The following is a 20,121-nucleotide window of genomic DNA, read 5'->3' as shown; positions in this document are numbered from 1 at the left end:
ATGAGATTAAAATTCTAGACTGTCAAAAACTACTCTTAAATTTAGAAATTATTTTGAAAAATATTTTGCAAATAACGTAAAAAAATATCAAGCATGGCTATTTTCCCGGCGAAGTGCCAAAATTCCTGGTTATTTCCCGGTTTCCCGGTGACGAGATGAAATTTCACAGTTTTTCCCAGTGTTCCCGGTTTTCTTATGAATAAAATAAAAGATTCGCAGTGTACTCATGTCACTATCCGTAGAATAGAACGTGTTAAATCTTACGCGTTTCAGGTTCAAATGTTCGTTGGCTAACCAGAAGGTGACATGTGAAATTTAAGCGAAATCGAGCACTGGGAAGGACTTGCATTGATTCTGAAGTGTAAACAGGAATTTGAGACATTCTGTGGAAGAATTAAAACTGATTTCTCATCCATAACTTAGTTCAGCTAGAACGAATGATACTTTGAGCGATTAATTTTAAAGCTAATCAAATGAGCTGAAATTAGGCAAGGGTCCTCCTGCCAGACCAAGGAACGATCTCAGACTCAAAGGTTTTGATTTTGGAATATCTATACCTTTGTTTGGACCAATCTAATGTACATCAATTGCTTGTGTGATAGACGGACATAACGTGTGAAATCAATTACACGATAGTAAGTTTCAAAATCGTTGCAAATTGATTTTTGTTATTCGAAAACTTGGACAGAACCTATGAAGTTCCATAGATATGAAAGTTCTACAATTGAAATTTTCATATTTTTTTATTTATTTTGAAGTTTTTTTCCTACATTCGAGTTGAGTTCCGATAATGATAAACGACCTGTTGTCAGTCAACCCCGTTTGGTGCCCCCTCCCTCGATGCGCTATAGCAACAGATTTTCTCATTATTAAATCGATAATATCATAGCACAGAGCTGGCTTGGCTAGCTAGCTATCTCGCCGTCCGGAAGTTCCCCTTTTCGGGGTCGGATTTGTCGCATCAACAACACAATGCCAGAGTGGCGCCCACGGGCATCGGAAGGAAAGCTGGAACCTCATCAGATGAACTCGGAGTGGTTCAGTGATAGTACTCTGACCTAGCCAGCACCCCAGAACAACCTGAACGACGACGCATAATTGCTAGATAGAAGTTCTTTTATGAATATTTAATTTCCTGAAAACGACTACCAAGTGTAGTGCTGTTTGTCGACGGGCGAATTCCGGAAAGTTCCACCCCCTCACCCAAAGTGGCAGCAGGTGGTAGAGGCAACTGAGTAAGTAGCTGTGGGAAAATTTCTGCTGAAAGCTGCCACCCATTATTGCAGTTAAGATTGCGAAACAAAAGAGTTCAATAGTTTCCATTTTCCCACCCTACACTGTTTAGGAAAGAAAAGAAATTACACTCGAAGGAAAAGAAGCAGAACAATCTCCCAGAACTAAAACAGCAGCAAAATGGACGATCTCTTCGGCAAAAAGAAGGAGGTCGTTCCCATTCTGGACCTTTCCCGGGTGACGGCCATGACCCGGGAGGAGTTTAAGAAAATGTTCGAAAAAGTGCCGGACTACAAGATGCGCCCGATCAAGGTGCGTCCGGAAGAAATTCGCTTCAAGGATAAGGAGGTGAATTTTAAGATGCCCAAAAAGGAGCTTAAGATGTTGCTGAAAAATGGCGGTGATCGGGACAAGCTGTACACCTACATGGATCCGATTCCGACGGAAATGCGGAACCTGGTCATCATGGAGCTGTGCGCGGTTTCGATCGATTGGAAAATGTTGACGGCCCAGAGACCGAAAACCAAAGTCGAGGAGGATTATTTCAGCAAGTGAGTGGGGGTGGGGGAGGTGGTGGTCTCATTTGAAGTCGTTGGCACAATTTTGATTAGAGATATTAATGCATTTTTGCTTGTTGCTCAATAATATTGTCGGACGGGTTGAAATTGATGAACAAATTTTCGAATGACAAGTGAAACACTGGAAACAGAAATTCAAGTAGAACATTTCGTTACAAAAATCTGAAATTTAAGCTAGATTTTACAGAGAGGTTAAAAATTTTTTATGGAAATATAGGGAAAATACTGAAATTCAGATTTCAATAAAAGAATTCAAAATTCGATTAAAACGTGGAATAACCAGTGTCTGGCATAAAACCGCTTATGACCTATTGCTTTCCGCTAATTTTGTGTTAACAAATTTATTTTAACGAACACGAAAAATTGATTGTAAAATGTGTTGCTGGATTAACTGCGCTTGGTGGAGTTTTTTTTTTGTTTGTTCATTAAAATATTTTTGAAAAAAGAAAATTTGCCAACAAACAAATTTTTAGAACTATTTTGTGATAATATGGGAGTTAAACAATTCCCCCCCCTTGAAGGTCCAAAAATGATAAGCGAAATGTTCTTCTCTAAATTCAAATATTCAAATTCAAATATTCAAATTTTGACGATCGACCAAAACTTAAGTCAAAAAATCAGTCTGATTATCCAGATTTTGCCTGAATTTTTTCACTTTAATTCGCAAAATTAAACAAACATTTCAATTCAGTCATTTTAATTATGTATTTTGCGTCCAAATTTTTTAAGCAAATTTTATAAAAATTAACACGAAAACGATTTTTGGAAGCTTAAAATATGATTGAAAGTTGACTGATGTGTTCCGATAAAAAAAACAATGTTTTAAGCAGTGCTGCAAATTTTCTAGAAGCACGAATGATATTGAATGTGATTTTCTATCAGTGTAAAAATCTTGAACTGAAATGAATGGAATAGAAAAGTTAACAAATATAAAGCTTCCGATCAGCTCGGTCCGTCGTGCTTACGGAAAGCTGTATGAATATGTCTATCAGTCAGTAGCAAGCTCACCCGTAAAACCGAACTAACTTGTTTCACTCGACTGCTACGAGAGCGTCTTTCGCTTAGACATTTCTCTCACTCATATAAATTTCTTGATGACGCCATGACAAATATCGGACAAATATGACAAAAATTTCACAAAATGTGATAAATATGGTGAAAACATGATGAGAAAATAATGACAATAGTATGACCAAAATCTGACAAATATGACAAAAATTGAAATCTAACAATTATAACAAAATTATGGCATACATAGGACAAAAAATTAACTATGAAATGGCAAAGCATAACAAAAATATGACAAAAACCTGACAGATAAGACAAAAATCTGACAAATGTGATAAAAATATGACAAAAAAATTACAAAAATATAACAAAATTTTGACAATACAATGACAAAACATGACAAAAAAAAATTTACAAAATTAGGACAAAAATCTGACGAATATGACCAAAATATGACATAAATTTAACATTAAAGTGACAAAAATTCTATAAACCTCAGTCAAAAATCTGACAAATGTGATAATATTGAGTCCAATCTGATAAATATGACAAAATAATTACAAAAAATTTACTATAAAATGACAAAACATGGCAAACTTATGACAAATGTGGTAAAAAATGACATCAATCTGAAAGATGTAACATTTGTCATATCTTCATCACTTTGTCATAATTTTACATAGTGACGACATTTTTGTCCTTTTAATTTTGAATGATTTTAAAATTAGCAAAGCAGTCCGATTAATCCGAACATTAGTTTATTATCTTTGCAACGTTTCGGTGCTTTGTTGGCACCATCTTCAGGGAAACTACAATTTTTATTACAATTATTAAAATTAGGTGCAAACAGTTTTGTTATAAATTATCCTATTGTTGTACGATCCTACTTACAATAATGTGTTTATTCTTTGTTGTGGAGCTTAAGTTAAGTATATGGTTGGTTTGTTGGTCGATCGGTAGTTTGCACATGATGTGGGGTCAGATTTTATTAAACTAAACTGCTTTGCTAATTTGAAAATCAAACAACGTACAGTCATCATTGCCAACAAATATTAATTTTGAATATTTGTCATATTTTGATCATAATTTTGTCATATTTGTCAGATGTTTGTAATAAATTTGTTCGATTTTTATCACAATGTTATAGTCATTTTATTGTCATATATTCGTCATGTTTTTACCACACTTGAGATATTTTTGATTTTTTTGACTATTTTTTGTCTTTTTTTGTTATATTTGTCATATTTTTGTCAATTGTTTACCACATTTGTTATATGTTTGCCAAATTTTGTCATTTTTGTCATATTTTGGTCAAAATTTTGTCATATTTTTATCACATTTGTCATATTTTCGACATAGTTTTGTTGATATTTTTTCATTGTATTGTAAAATTTTAGTCATATTTGTCAGATATTTGAATGTTTTTTGTCATAATTTTGTCACATTTAGACCACATTTGTCATGTTTTGCATTTTATTTACAACTTTATGCCATATTTGTGTCATAATTTGTCATATTTTTGTAGTTATTTTGTCATAGTTCCAACCACCCCCCCCCCCCCCCCCCCCCCTCCCCCCATTCGTCCAACACGCTCCCTTGCCAGTCTTCTTCTCACCAACCCGAAAACTTATTTCTTAACCTTCCCACCCCTACACACTATTTGGAAAAAAACGTTTTTTTTATCAAAATCCTTCAAAAATAGAAATCTCACCAGTAATTATTCAATTTCCGTTCCGCAAGTCTAGCGCGCCAAAAAAGCTTTGTCACCATTAGATTAAAATTAATGATTATAGAATGGAGCTTTTTCACTTTCAGTAATGTTTGCTTGATACTGAAAATCAAGATTGGATAATCTCATGAACCTGCAAAAAGCCTGAATGCATACTGACCATCGATGTTCTCGATTGGTGAAAGAGTGTGCAGAGTGCTTTCGGGATTCAGCTTTCTTTTTATTCTCGAATGAATCTAAATGGAATTAAATTGACCGATACAATGCAATAAATTCAACTGATAATTTCAAATTGACACTGATTATTTACAGCACTGGTTTCAGTGTTTTTCTTCGGGATTTTAAGGAATAATTTTGATATTGGTGGATATTAAGGAAAATAGCCCGGATTTGCACAGCCCGGATACTGACAAAAATATGTGGAAAAATTAGGTTAGAATCATTCAGGATTTTGTGGTTTCAAATTTACTTACAAATTTAGAAATTCGATGTATGTAATCAGATTTCGGGTTTTGTATCCAATTTATTGTTCTTGAATTTCAGTTTGGATCATCATTGGGAGAAAATCCTGATTCAAATTTTGGTTTTACATTTCAAACTTATACTAAGTAGATACATTTTCCATATTCCATATTACTGGATACATTTTCCTTATTTGAAATTCGAAACACATAATTTCGGATTATGAAAAGAAAATATTTCAAATTGCAAACCATTTTTAAAATATGGATTTGAAATTTTTATGTTTAATTCCTATGCAGAGTCGGAACTTTTTTTCATTTAAATTCACAAGTTGAACTTCGAACAAATAACTGAATGATTTCTGGTTGAGAGCTCTGATACAAATTTAATTTTTTTGTTCATAATTAGGCAGGAACAAATTTGAAATCTTTCTTTTGTCACCTGGAGTTGAAACATCACGAAGGGTGGGATAACAAAAATGAAACAAATTTTCAATAAATTGGACACAAGCTAGCACGCAACAGACTTGAATAAAATCTAAATTGCGAAAAAGCAAAAAAAATAGTTATTTTAGATCGAAAATTTTAAATATCTCGAATGGAATACAATAGGTGATATAGGTGATTCTCATCTCCGACTGTTTGACTTACGCTCTTTCAACTGTTTGAATTTTCGAATAACTTTTCGAATTTTTCAATAAAAAGCCTCAAACTTGTGTTATTCCACCCGTCGGGATTTACGCTAGTATAAAAGGGGGAGATGACAAAAGAAGAATTCGATATTTGTTCCGGACTTAATAGAAATTATTATCTGGAAGTAAGATTCAAAAATCGATCTCAAATTCTGAATTCAGATTTTGAGCTCAGCTCAGGTTCAAAAGGAAGGATTCAGATTCGGAAATAAAATTATTAATTCAAATTATGTTTCAGCTAAGTTAAGTTTTATAATCAAGATTAAAAAATCAATGGATTCCAATTACAGTAGATCGTAGTTTCATAATAATAATTTTGAGGTCAAAATTTAAATATTTTAATGACAGTCAGTTTGGAAACACAACAAAAAAAAAAATAATAAATATGAAATAAAATTTGAAATCGTTTTGAAGGTTTTGTTCTTAAAAAAATCAAGATTTAGATTGAAAAATTTTTCACAGTATCGAAATTATGATATAAATTATAAATGACAAACTTAATCTTCAATTAAAAATTCAATTGGAATTTTATTTTATTGGTTTGCTGTTTGGCATTATTTATACAGCAGATTCTTCAAAACCAAATTTCAACCTAAAATCTTAAACTTTAATCGAGTTTTATACTAGTGGTTGAAAAGATTTTTTTTAAAGGTTTTATTAACGATACTTTTTTTTAAAGAATTTAAACTATCTAATTTATGAAAAATTCAAAAGTTTTTCTTCATAATAAACCTTAAAAATCTCTTTGTTTTTTTTTTATGAATAAGTTGTTTATTTGAAACGGCTTAACCCTTTTAGTTTAACGGAGCAAAGGTGTCTTTTTCTTTTTCACATATAAAACATATGTAGGTTGCTTAAATCTAATTCACAAAGTTTTTCACACTGTTTTTAGTTTAAAACGGCCCAGATCAGCGAATATGTGAAGTTGAGTTTTTGTATTTACAGTTCAACCTCTTTGTTTTTTTAACTTCTTCAAAAAAATAGCGGTCAAAAGTTAAGAATTTAAAGAAACACTTAACTTTTAATACAATATAACTCAAACTTCAACCCAAACCTCAAACCGGAATCAATTTTTTTACTATTGTTTGTGCATTATTCTAGCCAAATGTTGTAGGAAAAATTTGTCACCAAACTATAAACACATTATTATGATACCTTTGAAAATTTGAAAATAATCTTCAAAATTCAGCAAGTAAAAACAATCTCAGTGTAAGGATTGGAAATAAGACTTTACACTTCAGACAGCGGAAATCAAATCTGAAAATGGAAATCACTTATGAAAATCAATAATTCTTTCGAAAGTCCTCAACAAAAAATAAGTTCATCAAACTCAAAAATCCAAAATAAGAAATCAGATAATAAAGATAAGAAAAAAAAAGAACATTTAGAATTTGGAATTCTGCAATAAGAATTTAAGGTTCAAAAATCAGGGTGGAGGGCATAGAGAATTTACATCAGAAATTTAAAATTAAAAGCAAAATTTTGAAAAATCACAAAACTGGAAAAAAAAACAATTGGGATATAAATTCTTAGCTCGCATACGTTCGAGTTCGCCAAAATAAATTTATTCAAAAAATTCAAAGTATGAAATAACACAATTGAATTCTAAAATTTTGGGGTTGAACTCTTTGATGCATTTCATTTTAACTCTAAAACTTGAAAAAAATCTAAAAAAAAATAAATTAGAATTAAAATAGAAAAAAATTAAAACTTCAAAATTGAAGTCAGAAAATAGGTAACTTCTGGAACTGGGAACTGAAATTGTGAATAAGAGTTCAGACTCAAATTAGAAAATCTTAATGCAAATTTATACTCAGGATTTGAAAAACAGAATATTAAATTTAGATTAAAGAATAACTCAAACGTCTGAAATCAGATAGACTAAAATTTAAATTCAGAACAAATTTTAAGGAAACAATAGAAAGTTATTTATAGAATAAAATAGATTTCGAAATCAAATTCTAAAACAAGAAAGCAGAATCTATCAACCAAAAATCACTAACCCCAAAACAGAAATCTGGAATAAGAGATTAGAAATAACAAATAACAAATCATCACAGATAAAGAATTGAAATCTTAAACTATGAAAAATCACACACAAACAATCACACAATTAAAAATCTATTCTATTCTATTCTATTTTGTTTATTCATAGAGGATTTTAACCAACATGGTCATTCGTCCTCTAATTAAAAATCAAAACCCAAAAAATTTAAATAAAAAATTGAAAATTTGAAATTCAAAATAAAAAAAAAATTAAACATCATTATTCAGACTGAAGTATTCAGATAAAAGAAACCAAAAATCAAATAAGGAACAAATAAGTAAGAATCTTCAATATACAATCGAAATTCAAAATTATATTTTCGTATTTCAATTTCCAGATCCAAGATTCAGGATTCAATAAGAAGTTTGAAGTTCAGAGTTAAAAATCACACGAAAAATTCAAACTTAATGAACAAAAAATAGGTTTAAGATAATAAACTAAGACTTTGAATTCAGATTTAGATTTTCAATGTTACATTTTGGATTTCCAATTTAAAATTCAGATTTCAAATGTAAACTTGAAATTCAGTTTTTTTTAATCAAATTTCAGATTAAATGTTCAGATATAGATTTCTAAATCAGAGTTTAGATTTGAGATTAAGACCCTAATTCAGATTTTAGATTTATATTTTATATTAAGATTTCATAATTCAGATTGAAATTACAGTATCGAATTCAGTTCCGATAAAGATTCAAAAATAAGATACCTTAATTTAAATTTGAAATTCTCATGTTTCGGATTTAGATTTCGGTTCAAAAATTTAGATTCGGCCTCAAAACATTTCAATTTTCAGAACTCAAATATAAGATTCAAAATAAGATTTCTGATTTAATATTTTTGTGGGAAACTAGTCGAAAAAAACTACCTCAAAAATAATTTCCACAGTCGTTAGTTTACACCTAGAATAACATAATCCAGATAAGATTTCAGATTTAGATTATAATGTCTCAGATTCAGATTTAAGATTTCAAATTTCAGACTCAATTTAAGATTCAATTTCAGATTCAGATCTCAAATTCCACATTCAATTCATAAAGTCCAAATTAAAATATAAATTCTGAATTCAGATTTTCGATTCAGATATCGGAATATCCGGCAGTTCCGACAGATTTTCGATTCGAATTTCAGATTTAAAATTTCGTTTTTTCAATTTTCAGAATTCATATCAAGCTTGATCTGAATTTTGAAATTTGAAACTCGAAATCTTATTTTGGTTCTTGAATCTGAAATCTTAATCTGAAATCCGAATCGAAAATCTGTCGGAACTGTCGGATATTCCTGTTCAAAATCAGATATCTGAATCAAAAATCTCCATTCAGAATTTCAAATTTAAACTGTAGTTATGAATTCAGATAGCGAGATTTCAGATTTAAAAACCATACTAGATTTCTGATTCTGATTTTTCATTAAGATTTCAGGTTCCAGATTAAGATAGCAAATTACGATTTAAGATTCAGATTTAAATACGAAAATTTTGACTACAAATTTTAGAATCAGAATTGATGGCTTCAGGATTCGGAACTTCGATTAGATTCAGATTCGATTTTTTTTTACTCACAAACAGTGTAAGGAAGGAACAAGGGCTTCAAGTCAATATTTGAATTTAAGTTAGGAATCTCAAATATAAATTCACTATTAGACTCAGAACGATTTTCCAAAAGTTGATTAGAATTTCAGAATTGGATGGTAATCAAATATCAAAGAATTTCAATCACATCTTAAATATCAGAATCAGTAGGGAAAGATAGGATGAATAATCAAAGTTTTCAAATAAAATTTAAAATCTATTTCTCGGTTCAACATTGAATTTAAAAAATAACAGAACAAAACTGACAAACGGAATGTAGAATTGACATTCATTTACAAAATAAAACTATCATGATTCCTATAGTAATTTTGTCCTGGGAAAAAAGCGTGAATGTTCTTATTTTGTTTAACGAAAATTCACGCTTGTAATCAAGTCATAGGTAGTCAATTTTAATCAAAAAGCAAGTAATATAAAAGTTCAAATCTCATTCCGTGTCGAAGGAATATTAAAAAATCTAAATTGAAAAATGTTGCTCAACACAAGTGATAAAGACTTGTAAATCACGATCAAACTGCGCCTCATTAGCCGATGAGAAATTAATTAGGTGTTTTGTTTTATTTTTTCCCACGCGTATTAAATCGATCGATCTGTAATCAGACTGGTGGAGTTGGGCAAGCTACAAATCAAAACCGAGCAACGTGATAAACGTGAGAACCAGCTGTCCTCGTCGGTGCGTAAGGTGAAAACCAAGGCCGGCATCATCGAGTCCCGGGTGGTGACCTGCAACGAGTGCCTGGAGGAGTTTTGCAACGGGAAGGTCTGTTTGGACTTCAACTACGACCTTTATACCCGGGTCGTTCCGAAGGCTCCGCTGCAGAAGACTAACTCGCAGCAGCAGATGACCACCTCGAAATCATTGGCCGATCTGAACCAGAAGAGTGTGGACAGTGGCGGTTCGGCAGCGGAAAGTTTGAAGAAAAGACGTCGCTCGCTTAGGCGGAAATCGAAGTCTGTGAAGCTGAAATCTACCGATGACGACGATGGAAATCAAAGTGCGGGCAATGCTGACGGGAAGAAGAAAACGAGGAAAGCACCCCGGAGCAAGTCCAAGTAGATTTTTGTTAATTGTGAGGTTTGTCTCAGAGCAATCGTTTTGTTTGATTTAAATATTTAATGGTTTAATCACTTCGTTGGGTGTTAATTTAAAAATGAATCTGGTTGTTTTGTATGAAGAAATTTGAAAGAACTTACCCATGACCATTCCCCCCGGAACTGCGAAATATCGGGCACAACACAGAGTAGCGATTCTGCACATCGATACATGGTTTCTGCTTCCACATTACCGAACCACGCCTGTAGCGAGGGCGTGAAATTGTCACCCGTGATTTCCAGCATCGCCACATCGGCACCGCCATTCAGATGTAGTGAGTTGACTATTGGCACTGGCGTGACCGGCGTTCGAACCGGTCCCATACCTTCGTAGAACTGATATTCAGCCTTATCGGTAGAGATGATGGTCCAACAGGCACCGTCATTGATCATCTCCTTGTTCGGTTCCTTGGGACAGGGCGTCGCCTGGAACTGAATTATTTTCTCCTGCGAAAGGCACAGGTACATCCGTTCGGTGTCTTTCATATGGAATGCACATTTGTGTAGCTGCGAAACTGGATCATCGGCCTCCAGTAGGGCCATCTGTTTGTCCACCTTCCGGATCACTAACCGCGGCAGGGCCATTCCCGTTACTGAGCAGACTAGTTTGACTGTAGATCCGTAGTGTACATACCCGTCTCGAACCTGCGGAAAGAAAGTTAGAACCATATTAGAAATCGCTAAAAAAATACAAAATCCACCACATTACCTGAAATTCTTCCGATTCACTTTCGTTGTCGTCTAGCAGGTGTATCGTGAAGGCACCCCACTGGGTGGAACTCGCATGAAAGTGACCGTCTTCCACGTGCAGGTACCGCGTGGAAACCGTCTGAGATCGTAGTCGATTGAACAGCGCGACCTTCGTCCCGCTAGCTATACACAGATCGGCATTTTTGAGCGATTGTTTCTTCTTCGATGGTTTCGATATCACCTTGATTCGTTTCGACTGGAATACCCCGATGTCGTGGCCACTGCCGTAGAACATCTTGACCGAGAGCATGAAGTGTTTCCGCTTGTCCGAATCGGAGATGAACAGCGTCTTGGCGGCGCAGTACTGTTTCGAATTGTTCAGATCCAGCGGCTGCATGTCCTGGTCCGAGCTACCGATTCCGATGAAGGCACATAGTTGGGTGGATTGTTCGCTTTCGCCACGCCGCAGCATCTGCTCCTTGCGCAACCGCCAGCCTTCCCCGAACAGGTAGATGCAGGGCGGTGGACAGAAGAATCGTTTCTCGTTGCCGTAGGATTTTTGTGCGACCTGGAAATAATGGAAAGGAAAAAATGGGTAAGTGACGTGCACGAAAAGTATTCCTTATAAAAAAATTCTATTGAATAATTCTATTGTCCTAGTCCTTGTCCTAGTCCTTGTCCTAGTCCTTCTTCTAATATTTGCGCTAGACCTCGTCCTAGCTCTAGTCCTAAACCTTGTCCTAGTCCTTGTCCAAGACCTTGTCCAAGTCCTAACTCTTGTCATAGTCCTTGTCCTAGTTCTTGTCCTGGTCCGTGTCCCGGTCCTAGTCCTAGTCCTTGTCTTAGTCCTAATTCTTATCCTAGTCCTTGTACTAGTCCTTGTGCTTGTACTAGTCCTTATCCTAGACCTTGTACTAGTCCTTGTCCTAGTCCTTGTCCTAGTCCTAGTCCTAGTCCTTGTCCTAGTCCTTGTCCTAGTCCTAGTCCTAGTCCTTGTCCTAGTCCTTGTCCTAGTCCTTGTCCTAGTCCTTGTCCTAGTCCTTGTCCTAGTCCATGTCCTAGTCCTTGTCCTAGTCCTTGTCCTAGTCCTTGTCCTAGTCCTTGTCCTAGTCCTTGTCCTAGTCCTTGTCCTAGTCTTTGTCCTTGTCCTTGTCCATATCCTTGTACTAGTTCTTGTTCTAGAGTTATTGTTGTGCTATTCCTTGTCCTTGTTCTTATTTTTGTCATTTTCCTCGTCCCTGTCCTTGTTCTAGTTCTTTTCCCTGTTCTTGTTCTTGTCCTTGACGTTTTTGTCCTAGATCTTTTCCTCATTCTTGTGCTGGTCCTTTTTGACGTTTCATGACAGATATTGTGACAAGAAAAGACACTTGCGTCTCTTATTAGTCTACGGTAGTTTGAATGCGATTGGTGAATGCTTGACTTTGAAATTCTTTTAGCTTCACACGACTGGAGCTAAGTGACCGACATACGAAGAGGAACCCATTTGAGGAACATTTTATTTCTACTTCTACTAGTTATTAGTACTACAAAAATTCTCTCTCCACATCTACTCTCTCGCTCTACGATCAACGCTCTCAACATTGCACAGTGGTGCAGAACATCAATCTAGCTGTACGAAATAAATAGCGCCCAGGGATGAAGTGATATACATTTGATGTCTTCAGCAACATTGTTCAGTTTTACATGGAGCATATTCTAGTATCAAAATTTTTGCCGAGGGGTTCATCGATAGCGAGATAAAAATGCTAACTTTTTTGTTTTTCAAATTAGGGCTTTGATGTCTTCGACAAAGTAGTTTATCTGATCAAAATACATAAGTTTGTTGAATGTGTCAAAGTCCTATCACATCACCCTCAGGAGTTAAAGCCAAAGTAAAAAAAGTCTTTTGAAAAAACAGTTTTTTGAACCTGACACCTTGTAGATTGGATCAAAAGGTTCGCTGTCTTTGAAACAAAGTTGACAAATGCCTCGTCCATCGAAAAGTGCACATTTTCGCAACACCCCCTTTTTTGTGATTATTTTTTATGATAAACGGAACCATCTCCGTTAGAAATTAGCGGGGAAATCGGTGGAACTAGTAGAGATTTGAATGATTGAAAATACACTTTTTATATAAAAATTATCTATTTCACTTATAGAAAAAAAAAACGTTGAAAACATTCAATTAATCAATAAAGTGTTGCAGTTTTCTTTTCTATGTTTTGTTTTATTAAAAGATGTTTTAATTCAATTTTTCAAATCATTTAAACTCCAAAAAAATTAATGGAATTAATCTGTTAAATTTAGTAGAGCACTAAATTAGTATTTGATCATATAAATGAATAATTGAATAATAGAACCGGTTTTGCCAGAACACAGTAGTGCTCTACAAAATTTAACAGATTAGTTGATAAGATCGGACTGGCAAGCCAAGATGAGATGTTGTAGTAAGTTCAATTCTCACTATAATTTTTTTTGGGGCAATTATCCAATAGGATGAAAATCCCATAAAATGATTCTCTTGTTTCGCGTGAATGTAGTGTTCATGGTTTGAGAGCTCGAGTGATTTGAGATTTGGATTTGGATTTTTGCAACCTCTTCTGTGGATTTATACATTAACAAAAGCTTTTTTTTATTTTTTTTATTTCAATTTTTATTTGTTTTTTTTTTTATACTCGAGATGCACATTGGAGCTTTTAGAGCCTGTTATGCTGCTTGACTGGGCTTCTTTAAACTGATTTCCAGGCAAGAGTAAATCGCATGAACCTCTGTTTAAACTACTGTTTGCCAACATCCCATTGGAATCGAGATGTTCACCCCTGGGCCATAAATTCCGGCACCAGCATTGTTATTCATTTTTGAGTTATCTGAGAAAAAAGCCATAGGTCCTCTCCTAGTTGTAGGGCCACCCTGTACCCAGGTTGATCTACATATATGTATCAATAACTTCGAAACTTGTAGAAATGTTTGGTTTGTTCATCATCCAGTCTTGAACGGACGTTAGTATCTATATCATTCATTTTGAACCTATTTAATAGGTTTAATTGCCCTTTGAGCTAGCAAGTTTGCAATGAATTTTAAGACGATTTAGACACTCCTGTTATTGAAAGACATGCCTCTTTTTGTAGTTTCAGTGGATGCTTTCGTGTTGTTTCTTGTTAAGTTTTGGGCCACCACTCGCAAACATTTTTGTAGCTATATTCTTATGCTGTTTTGATATACGTTCCATATACATTATAGAATGATCGTATGAAAGTTGAAAAAAAACAGCAATAACCTACTTAAGTGGAGGCAATATACATACATATCGTAAGTTTACCGACACCTTCTTTGTACCTTTCGAAAGGGAGAGCGCTAGATTTTGCTATTATAGCTATTATAGCCTTCAAATCGATGCCAGCGACAATATTTTCCAGTTCCCTCATTGGTCAATCAATATTACTCAATTCTCATTTGATTTTTAGCCATCTGGCAGCACTGCTGGGGTCAGAGAGAACATGACAATGATTTTCTCACTAGAAGCCCGCGCAGGAGCAGAATCAACTCCAAATTTACAAGCATGGCGGATTTTCTATCATATCCGATGTAAACTGACTTCAGACGACATTTTATACGATCTTTTCACTATGCAGTGGGAAATACGATTCTCAACACCGTTGTAAACGACTTAAGTTTTCATTTCTGATACAATTTCATGTTTGCTGGGGAAATAAGAGCTGCATAGGATAATCTGGGTCTCGAAAGTACTGTATAGTATAAATTAATGTTGCCAGAATTTTTTCAGCACGTATTCGGGCTGGACAAACCCGGGCTTTTTATTAAGAAACCTGGCAAAATCCGGGCATTTTCAAAATTGTCGAACAAAAATCCGGGCAATGTCCGGTCAAATTTGGTTGAAACCCAGGTATTACTCAACAAATTTAAAATAAAAATAGCTTTAAAAGAATTTTTTTCATCAAAACTTATCAGTAGACTTTAAATCATATTTAAAGCAACCGTTAAAAAAAGCCTTTCATGATTATTTTTATAAAACTTGCTCAAAAGGTTTCGTTCTGGACGCATAAATATTTTTTTTGCAACACAATTTGTTTTTGTTTTTTTGTATGATTTGAAAAAAAAAGTGAACAAATCCGGGCAAAATTGGGCTTTTTCAATGAGGCAACCGGACTGGACCGGACTTTTCCCAAACTTAGAATAAATATCCGGGCATACTCGGAAAAAACCGGACAATCTGGCAACCTTTGTATACATCCATGAGAACATATTCGGTTTAAGTCCTCATGATTTTCCAAAAGTCTTGTTGCATATTCAAAACGATGAAATAGATTTCGAGATAACATGTTCTTAATTGGTCAAGTATTATACCAAGAAAATTAGTTCGAGTTGCTAGTGATAAGGTTTGGTTACTTAATGTTAATCCTTTTAAATTGACCTTTCTTGTTGTTGTAAATAGACCTTCTTTTTTACACTATTTGAGGCAATAACTTGGCATTTTGCATTCTGTTATCAACAGTACAGTCCAATTTACCTCGTACAAATAGTGCTGTATCATCTGCAAAAAATTATCACTTGGAAGCCTTATTCAGTCAAGTTTTTAAGAAGATCATCTACAACCAGTGTCTACAACAGAGGTGATAGTACTCCACCTTGGGAGCTCTAGTGGATAACTCTAAGGCGACCCCCCAAAGACCTTAACATATTTGGGGGACATTCTAAGGAAAATTGAAAACATAGATTGAGAAATAAGAAGAGAAAATTTAAAACTTGAGAAAACGGGGAAAATAAATTTGAATAAAAACCATCAATAATTTCTTGGTCCTATAGCTAGAAGCTTTTATAGATGTTTCCTAAAAAGTTGTTTCTAGACTGTAAAATATCACTTAAATTTTTAAAAAATTGGATTTTTACAGTGTCTCTTGAAATAATTTTATGTTTTTAAATGATAAGTTTGATCTTTCTTCACATTTTTTTTAAGTTAACGGCGTGTTGTATGGCGACAGTCAAAAGTTGGATTAACGAATTTGAAAATCTTCCTGATAATTGAGGTTTTAGTCATCTCAAAGACTGGCATGAAATTTTGGCATGAGCAAGCTGTCGGCGAGATGGGTATCACTGTCATATTAGTCAATACGTACAAACCCCTTCTAAAAAGGATAACTTGTAATTGAAAATATTACTCTACTTGAATCAAAAGAAATATAAAAATAACAAATACAACTCACTCTTCAAAACAGGCTTGCAAAAAAATCCTGCTTGAAAAGCTTACACATTCCATAAGAACACAGATCATTTCAGGTGCGAAATATATCAACGAGCTCAGCTGCCAGTAAATACTAGGAAGAATTTCAGTAATTTGAGCATTTTAGGAAATAGATGTGAAACTACAAAAATATAATAAATCATATTTTGGAAGCTTCAAAGAGAAATGCATCCAAAATAAACTAACGACTTGTAAACAAATATCCGGTCAAAGTTAGAGATCAGATTATCGGCAAACGAATCAATGAAAAAATCGTAGCACCATAAGAAAATTGTTGACTCAAAAAGACTCGAAATTATTTAAAATGAGTAACCAGTTAAAGTAAAAACCATATGTACTGATGGAACAACTTATTCAATTCACCCAAGTTCTTTACGAGCCATAGGGCAACCAATTTTCGAATTCCATTTCAAACACCGGACAACAGCACCTAGAAACTTTAGGTGACATCTCGTGATGTGACTGGCAAACGGATAATCTCGCCCCGGATGGTCCTATCCATCTATCTATGCGGTGCCGCATATACGCGTCTTTTTTTCCGTCTCCATCTCGATACTATCTCGCGACGATTGAGACCCGCGGGAGATTGATTTTCTCACGGTTTTGTCTAATCCCACATCTGAGCCCAACAAAAATTAAAGAAAATGAGAAAATAATTGAAAAATTGGCCAAAAACCTTCCGCACCCGAAGCTAAACTTTGATGATTTTTGATGATGTGTGCGGTGATGATTGTTGTGAGTCTGGTCACAGAGACCGGTTATGGTTAAATTTTTCAATGAGTAAAATAACAACTCGGGAGAAATCGATTCGAGAGGTGTTCGTAAGTTGCACTTTTAAACTGCGATTGTGTCGAATTACAAATTACTGAATGATAAAGTCAAGATTTATTTAATTAGGTTCTTTTGTTTTTTTTTTTCATTCTGTTGCTCGATTCAAGTTCACTAATGACTCCGGGAATGGACAGCCCGGAGGAAGTGGTACTAGATTGGATTGATTGAATTAAATTTATTATAATAAAAAAAAACGACCTCAGCAGCTGGTGGTGGTCTGCCGGCTTCCTGGAGCTTCCCCAGCGGGATGATTCTAGTGGATGATTTTATTACATGAGATGGGATAGGGGTCCGCAAGTTCAGTTGCATCGGATCGAAACTCGGCAGAGAGTCCCGGATTTAGTCATTGGTATTCTTTCATGTGACACTTGATGTTATTGCTTGCAAATTACTTGCGTGGGATAGTAGGATAAACACTTCTCAGAAATGCCGGGAATGGTGCATCTAAGCTGTGTTAAATCCAATCAATATCATACCAACACGCTTCATTCATTCAGAATCATTCGATTTTAAAAAAAAAAAAAACCAAGTATTTATTAAACGTTCGGGATATTTGATGAGAATTATCAAAAACGATCTTACTTATCTTACTTATTGTTGTTGCTTTTGAAATCATCTGACATAGTTGTCTTGATGATAAACTTAATTTAAGGTTACATGAATCAATTGCTCGAGCGATGATTTTTCAACTATTTTTTCTCAATTCGTCTCTTAGATAAGATTCAATACGTCGTTTAAAGGTTGTAGTACATACATTGAAGTCAAAAAGCGTATAAAATCGTAGGAAGCTAATTTTTGCAGACCGTAAAGGGTCGTTACAGCATACCGCGTACTTCTTGATTCTAGTGAAAGCCAGTCTGGATTTCGCAGAGCTCTTTCAGGAGCATAGATATTACAGCGAGATAGCAACCATGAACAGTCGATTTCATTTCGTTAAACTTTCGCACACGAACAGTGATTGGGCGATGGCATGACGATCCGAGAGTGTGTGAGGACCCAGTAAAGCACAACGCTGAGCATACGGTGGCAGGTTTAGAGGGTTCTCCCAAGGCAATTCCTGAAGAGCATATCGCACAAATCTTCTTTGAATTGCTTCAAAACGTGCGATCCACACAGCTTCAAATGACCACCACACAAGGCTTGCAGATTCTAATTTTGAACATTCCGCGAGTTATGAACGAGTTTCCAAATATGATGTGGGCACACATGTATGACAATTTTTCGAAAAATTGTATTTCTAGTGATGGGAAAACGCCACTATTCATAATGTTCAATGACTTAATTCCAACAAATAGTAAGTTATTCAACCATAGAATCGGAAGGATAAATTCTCCAAATTGTTTTTGTGGAGAACTAGACTCAATCAAGCACAGAATAAAACAATATCAACCTTCTAAAATTGTTTGGAATTTTATAGCGGACATCATCCGAAATTGGATGAAGATTTACATTCTTTATCCAGAAGTTTTAATATCAACTGTAATTGGTGAAAAAAGCTGTAAACTAAAGGCTGCACTATGGCTAGTTGTTGAAGCTATGTGTTTTAACTTAAATAACAATGGGAAAAATGACATCAATCGATTGCGAGAGTTTCAGAAAAGAATTCGCGAAAAACGTTGGAATAGCAAGGTAATATTTAATTAACATTTTAGAAATTTTGTGAACATCTGTTAACAATGTTATAAGGAATGTTGAGGATTCAAACCAAGAAGGAATTATGAGAATTATTAGCAAATTATTATAAGATAAGATTGTTATAAACAAACAGGATAAAAAAAACGAACCAAGCAGCAGTATAGAGCTCGTATGCAGGCAGGATCAGTAAATTTTTTGCTCAAACGAATTATAAATCCCAGCATCCAGTTAGTTTTTTCAATAGTAGCAGAGTAGTGGTGCTTAAAAGTCATAAAGGGTGATACGGTCAAAATTAGGTCAATATCAACTTGAGGTATTTCTTTCAATTTTTCATTTAAAAAACCTGAACACCCCGGTTTTTTGAAGGTGTGTGTGTGTAGAATGTTGCTCCTATTTTGATTTTGGAATTCACTCTTCAGTTGTCAAAATGCCGTCCAAGGAAGAAGAGCAGCGTATCAAAATTTTGCTCGCGCATCGCGAAAATCCGAGCTACTCGCACGCAAAGCTGGCAAAATCGCTAAAAGTTGCCAAATCAACCGTTACAAATGTAATTTAAGTGTTTGGGGAACGTTTATCGACAGCCAGGAAGTCTGGATTTCGATTGGGGGGAAATCGAAAACCGGAAGCCGCTGAGACGACAAAGAGAGTTGCCGGTAGTTTCAAGCAAAACCCTAACCTCTCTCTCCGAGATGCCGCAAATAAGCTGGGTGTATCGTCTAGAACCGTGCATCGAGCCAAAAAACGAGCCGGACAATCGACTTACAAGAAGGTAATGACTCCAAATCGCGATGATAAACAAAATACGACGGCCAAAGCGCGATCCCGGATGCTGTACACGACGATGCTGACGAAGTTTGACTGCGTGGTAATGGACGACAAAACCTACGTCAAAGCCGACTACAAGCAGCTTCCGGGATAGGAGTTTTATACGGCAAAAGGAAGGGGAAAGGTAGCAGATATTTTCAAGCACATGAAACTGTCAAAGTTCGCAAAGAAATATCTGGTTTAGCAAGCCATCTGTACCTGTGGCTTGAAAAGCAGCATTTTCATAGCTTCCGGGACTGTCAACCAAGAAATTTACGTGAAAGAGTGTTTGAATAAACGTCTGCTGCTTTCCTGAAGAAACACGGTTTTTCCGTACTGTTTTGGCCGGATTTGGCATCTTGCCTTTACGGTAAAAAGGCCATGGAGTGGTACGCCGCCAACAACGTGCAGGTGGTTCCCAAGGACAAGAACCCTCCTAACACGCCAGAGCTCCGCCCAATTGAGAAATACTGGGCTATTGTCAAGCGGAACCTAAA

General features: G+C 35.0%; 2 protein-coding genes across 3 annotated transcripts in view; one reads left to right on the top strand and one right to left on the bottom strand.

The window, feature by feature from the left end:
* Positions 1 to 20,121, bottom strand: part of LOC129747480 (suppressor of hairless protein-like) — a 52,104-nt gene that overhangs the window by 6,638 nt on the left and 25,345 nt on the right. Inside the window, exons 3-4 of the mRNA XM_055741722.1 lie at positions 11,135 to 11,683; positions 10,528 to 11,070 (exon numbers count right to left, since the gene is read on the bottom strand). Of these exons, the coding sequence (XP_055597697.1) occupies positions 10,528 to 11,070; positions 11,135 to 11,683 (1,092 nt within the window). The remainder of the gene's footprint in view (positions 1 to 10,527; positions 11,071 to 11,134; positions 11,684 to 20,121) is intronic.
* Positions 905 to 10,390, top strand: LOC129747481 (uncharacterized). 2 transcript variants are annotated; one of them, XM_055741723.1, is made up of 3 exons: positions 905 to 1,235; positions 1,346 to 1,784; positions 9,934 to 10,390. In XM_055741723.1, exons 2-3 carry the CDS (start codon positions 1,414 to 1,416, stop codon positions 10,388 to 10,390), a joined length of 828 nt encoding a protein of 275 aa, XP_055597698.1. In that variant the 5' UTR covers positions 905 to 1,235; positions 1,346 to 1,413. The 2 variants fall into 2 exon arrangements, with proteins under 2 accessions (XP_055597698.1, XP_055597699.1); XM_055741724.1 differs by having other exon boundaries at positions 1,317 to 1,784.

This window comes from Uranotaenia lowii, chromosome 2 (assembly GCF_029784155.1).
Source record: "Uranotaenia lowii strain MFRU-FL chromosome 2, ASM2978415v1, whole genome shotgun sequence".
NCBI classification, from domain to species: Eukaryota; Metazoa; Arthropoda; class Insecta; order Diptera; family Culicidae; genus Uranotaenia; species Uranotaenia lowii.
This window is presented reverse-complemented; position numbering and strand designations above follow the sequence as displayed.

Bases quoted from the DNA above. Each gene is read 5' to 3' on its own strand.
- LOC129747481 (XM_055741723.1), top strand. From the start codon at position 1,414: ATGGACGATCTCTTCGGCAAAAAGAAGGAGGTCGTTCCCATTCTGGAC. The intron at 1,785-9,933 runs GTGAGTGGGGGT...ATCTGTAATCAG, and splicing joins GAGGAGGATTATTTCAGCAA to ACTGGTGGAGTTGGGCAAGC.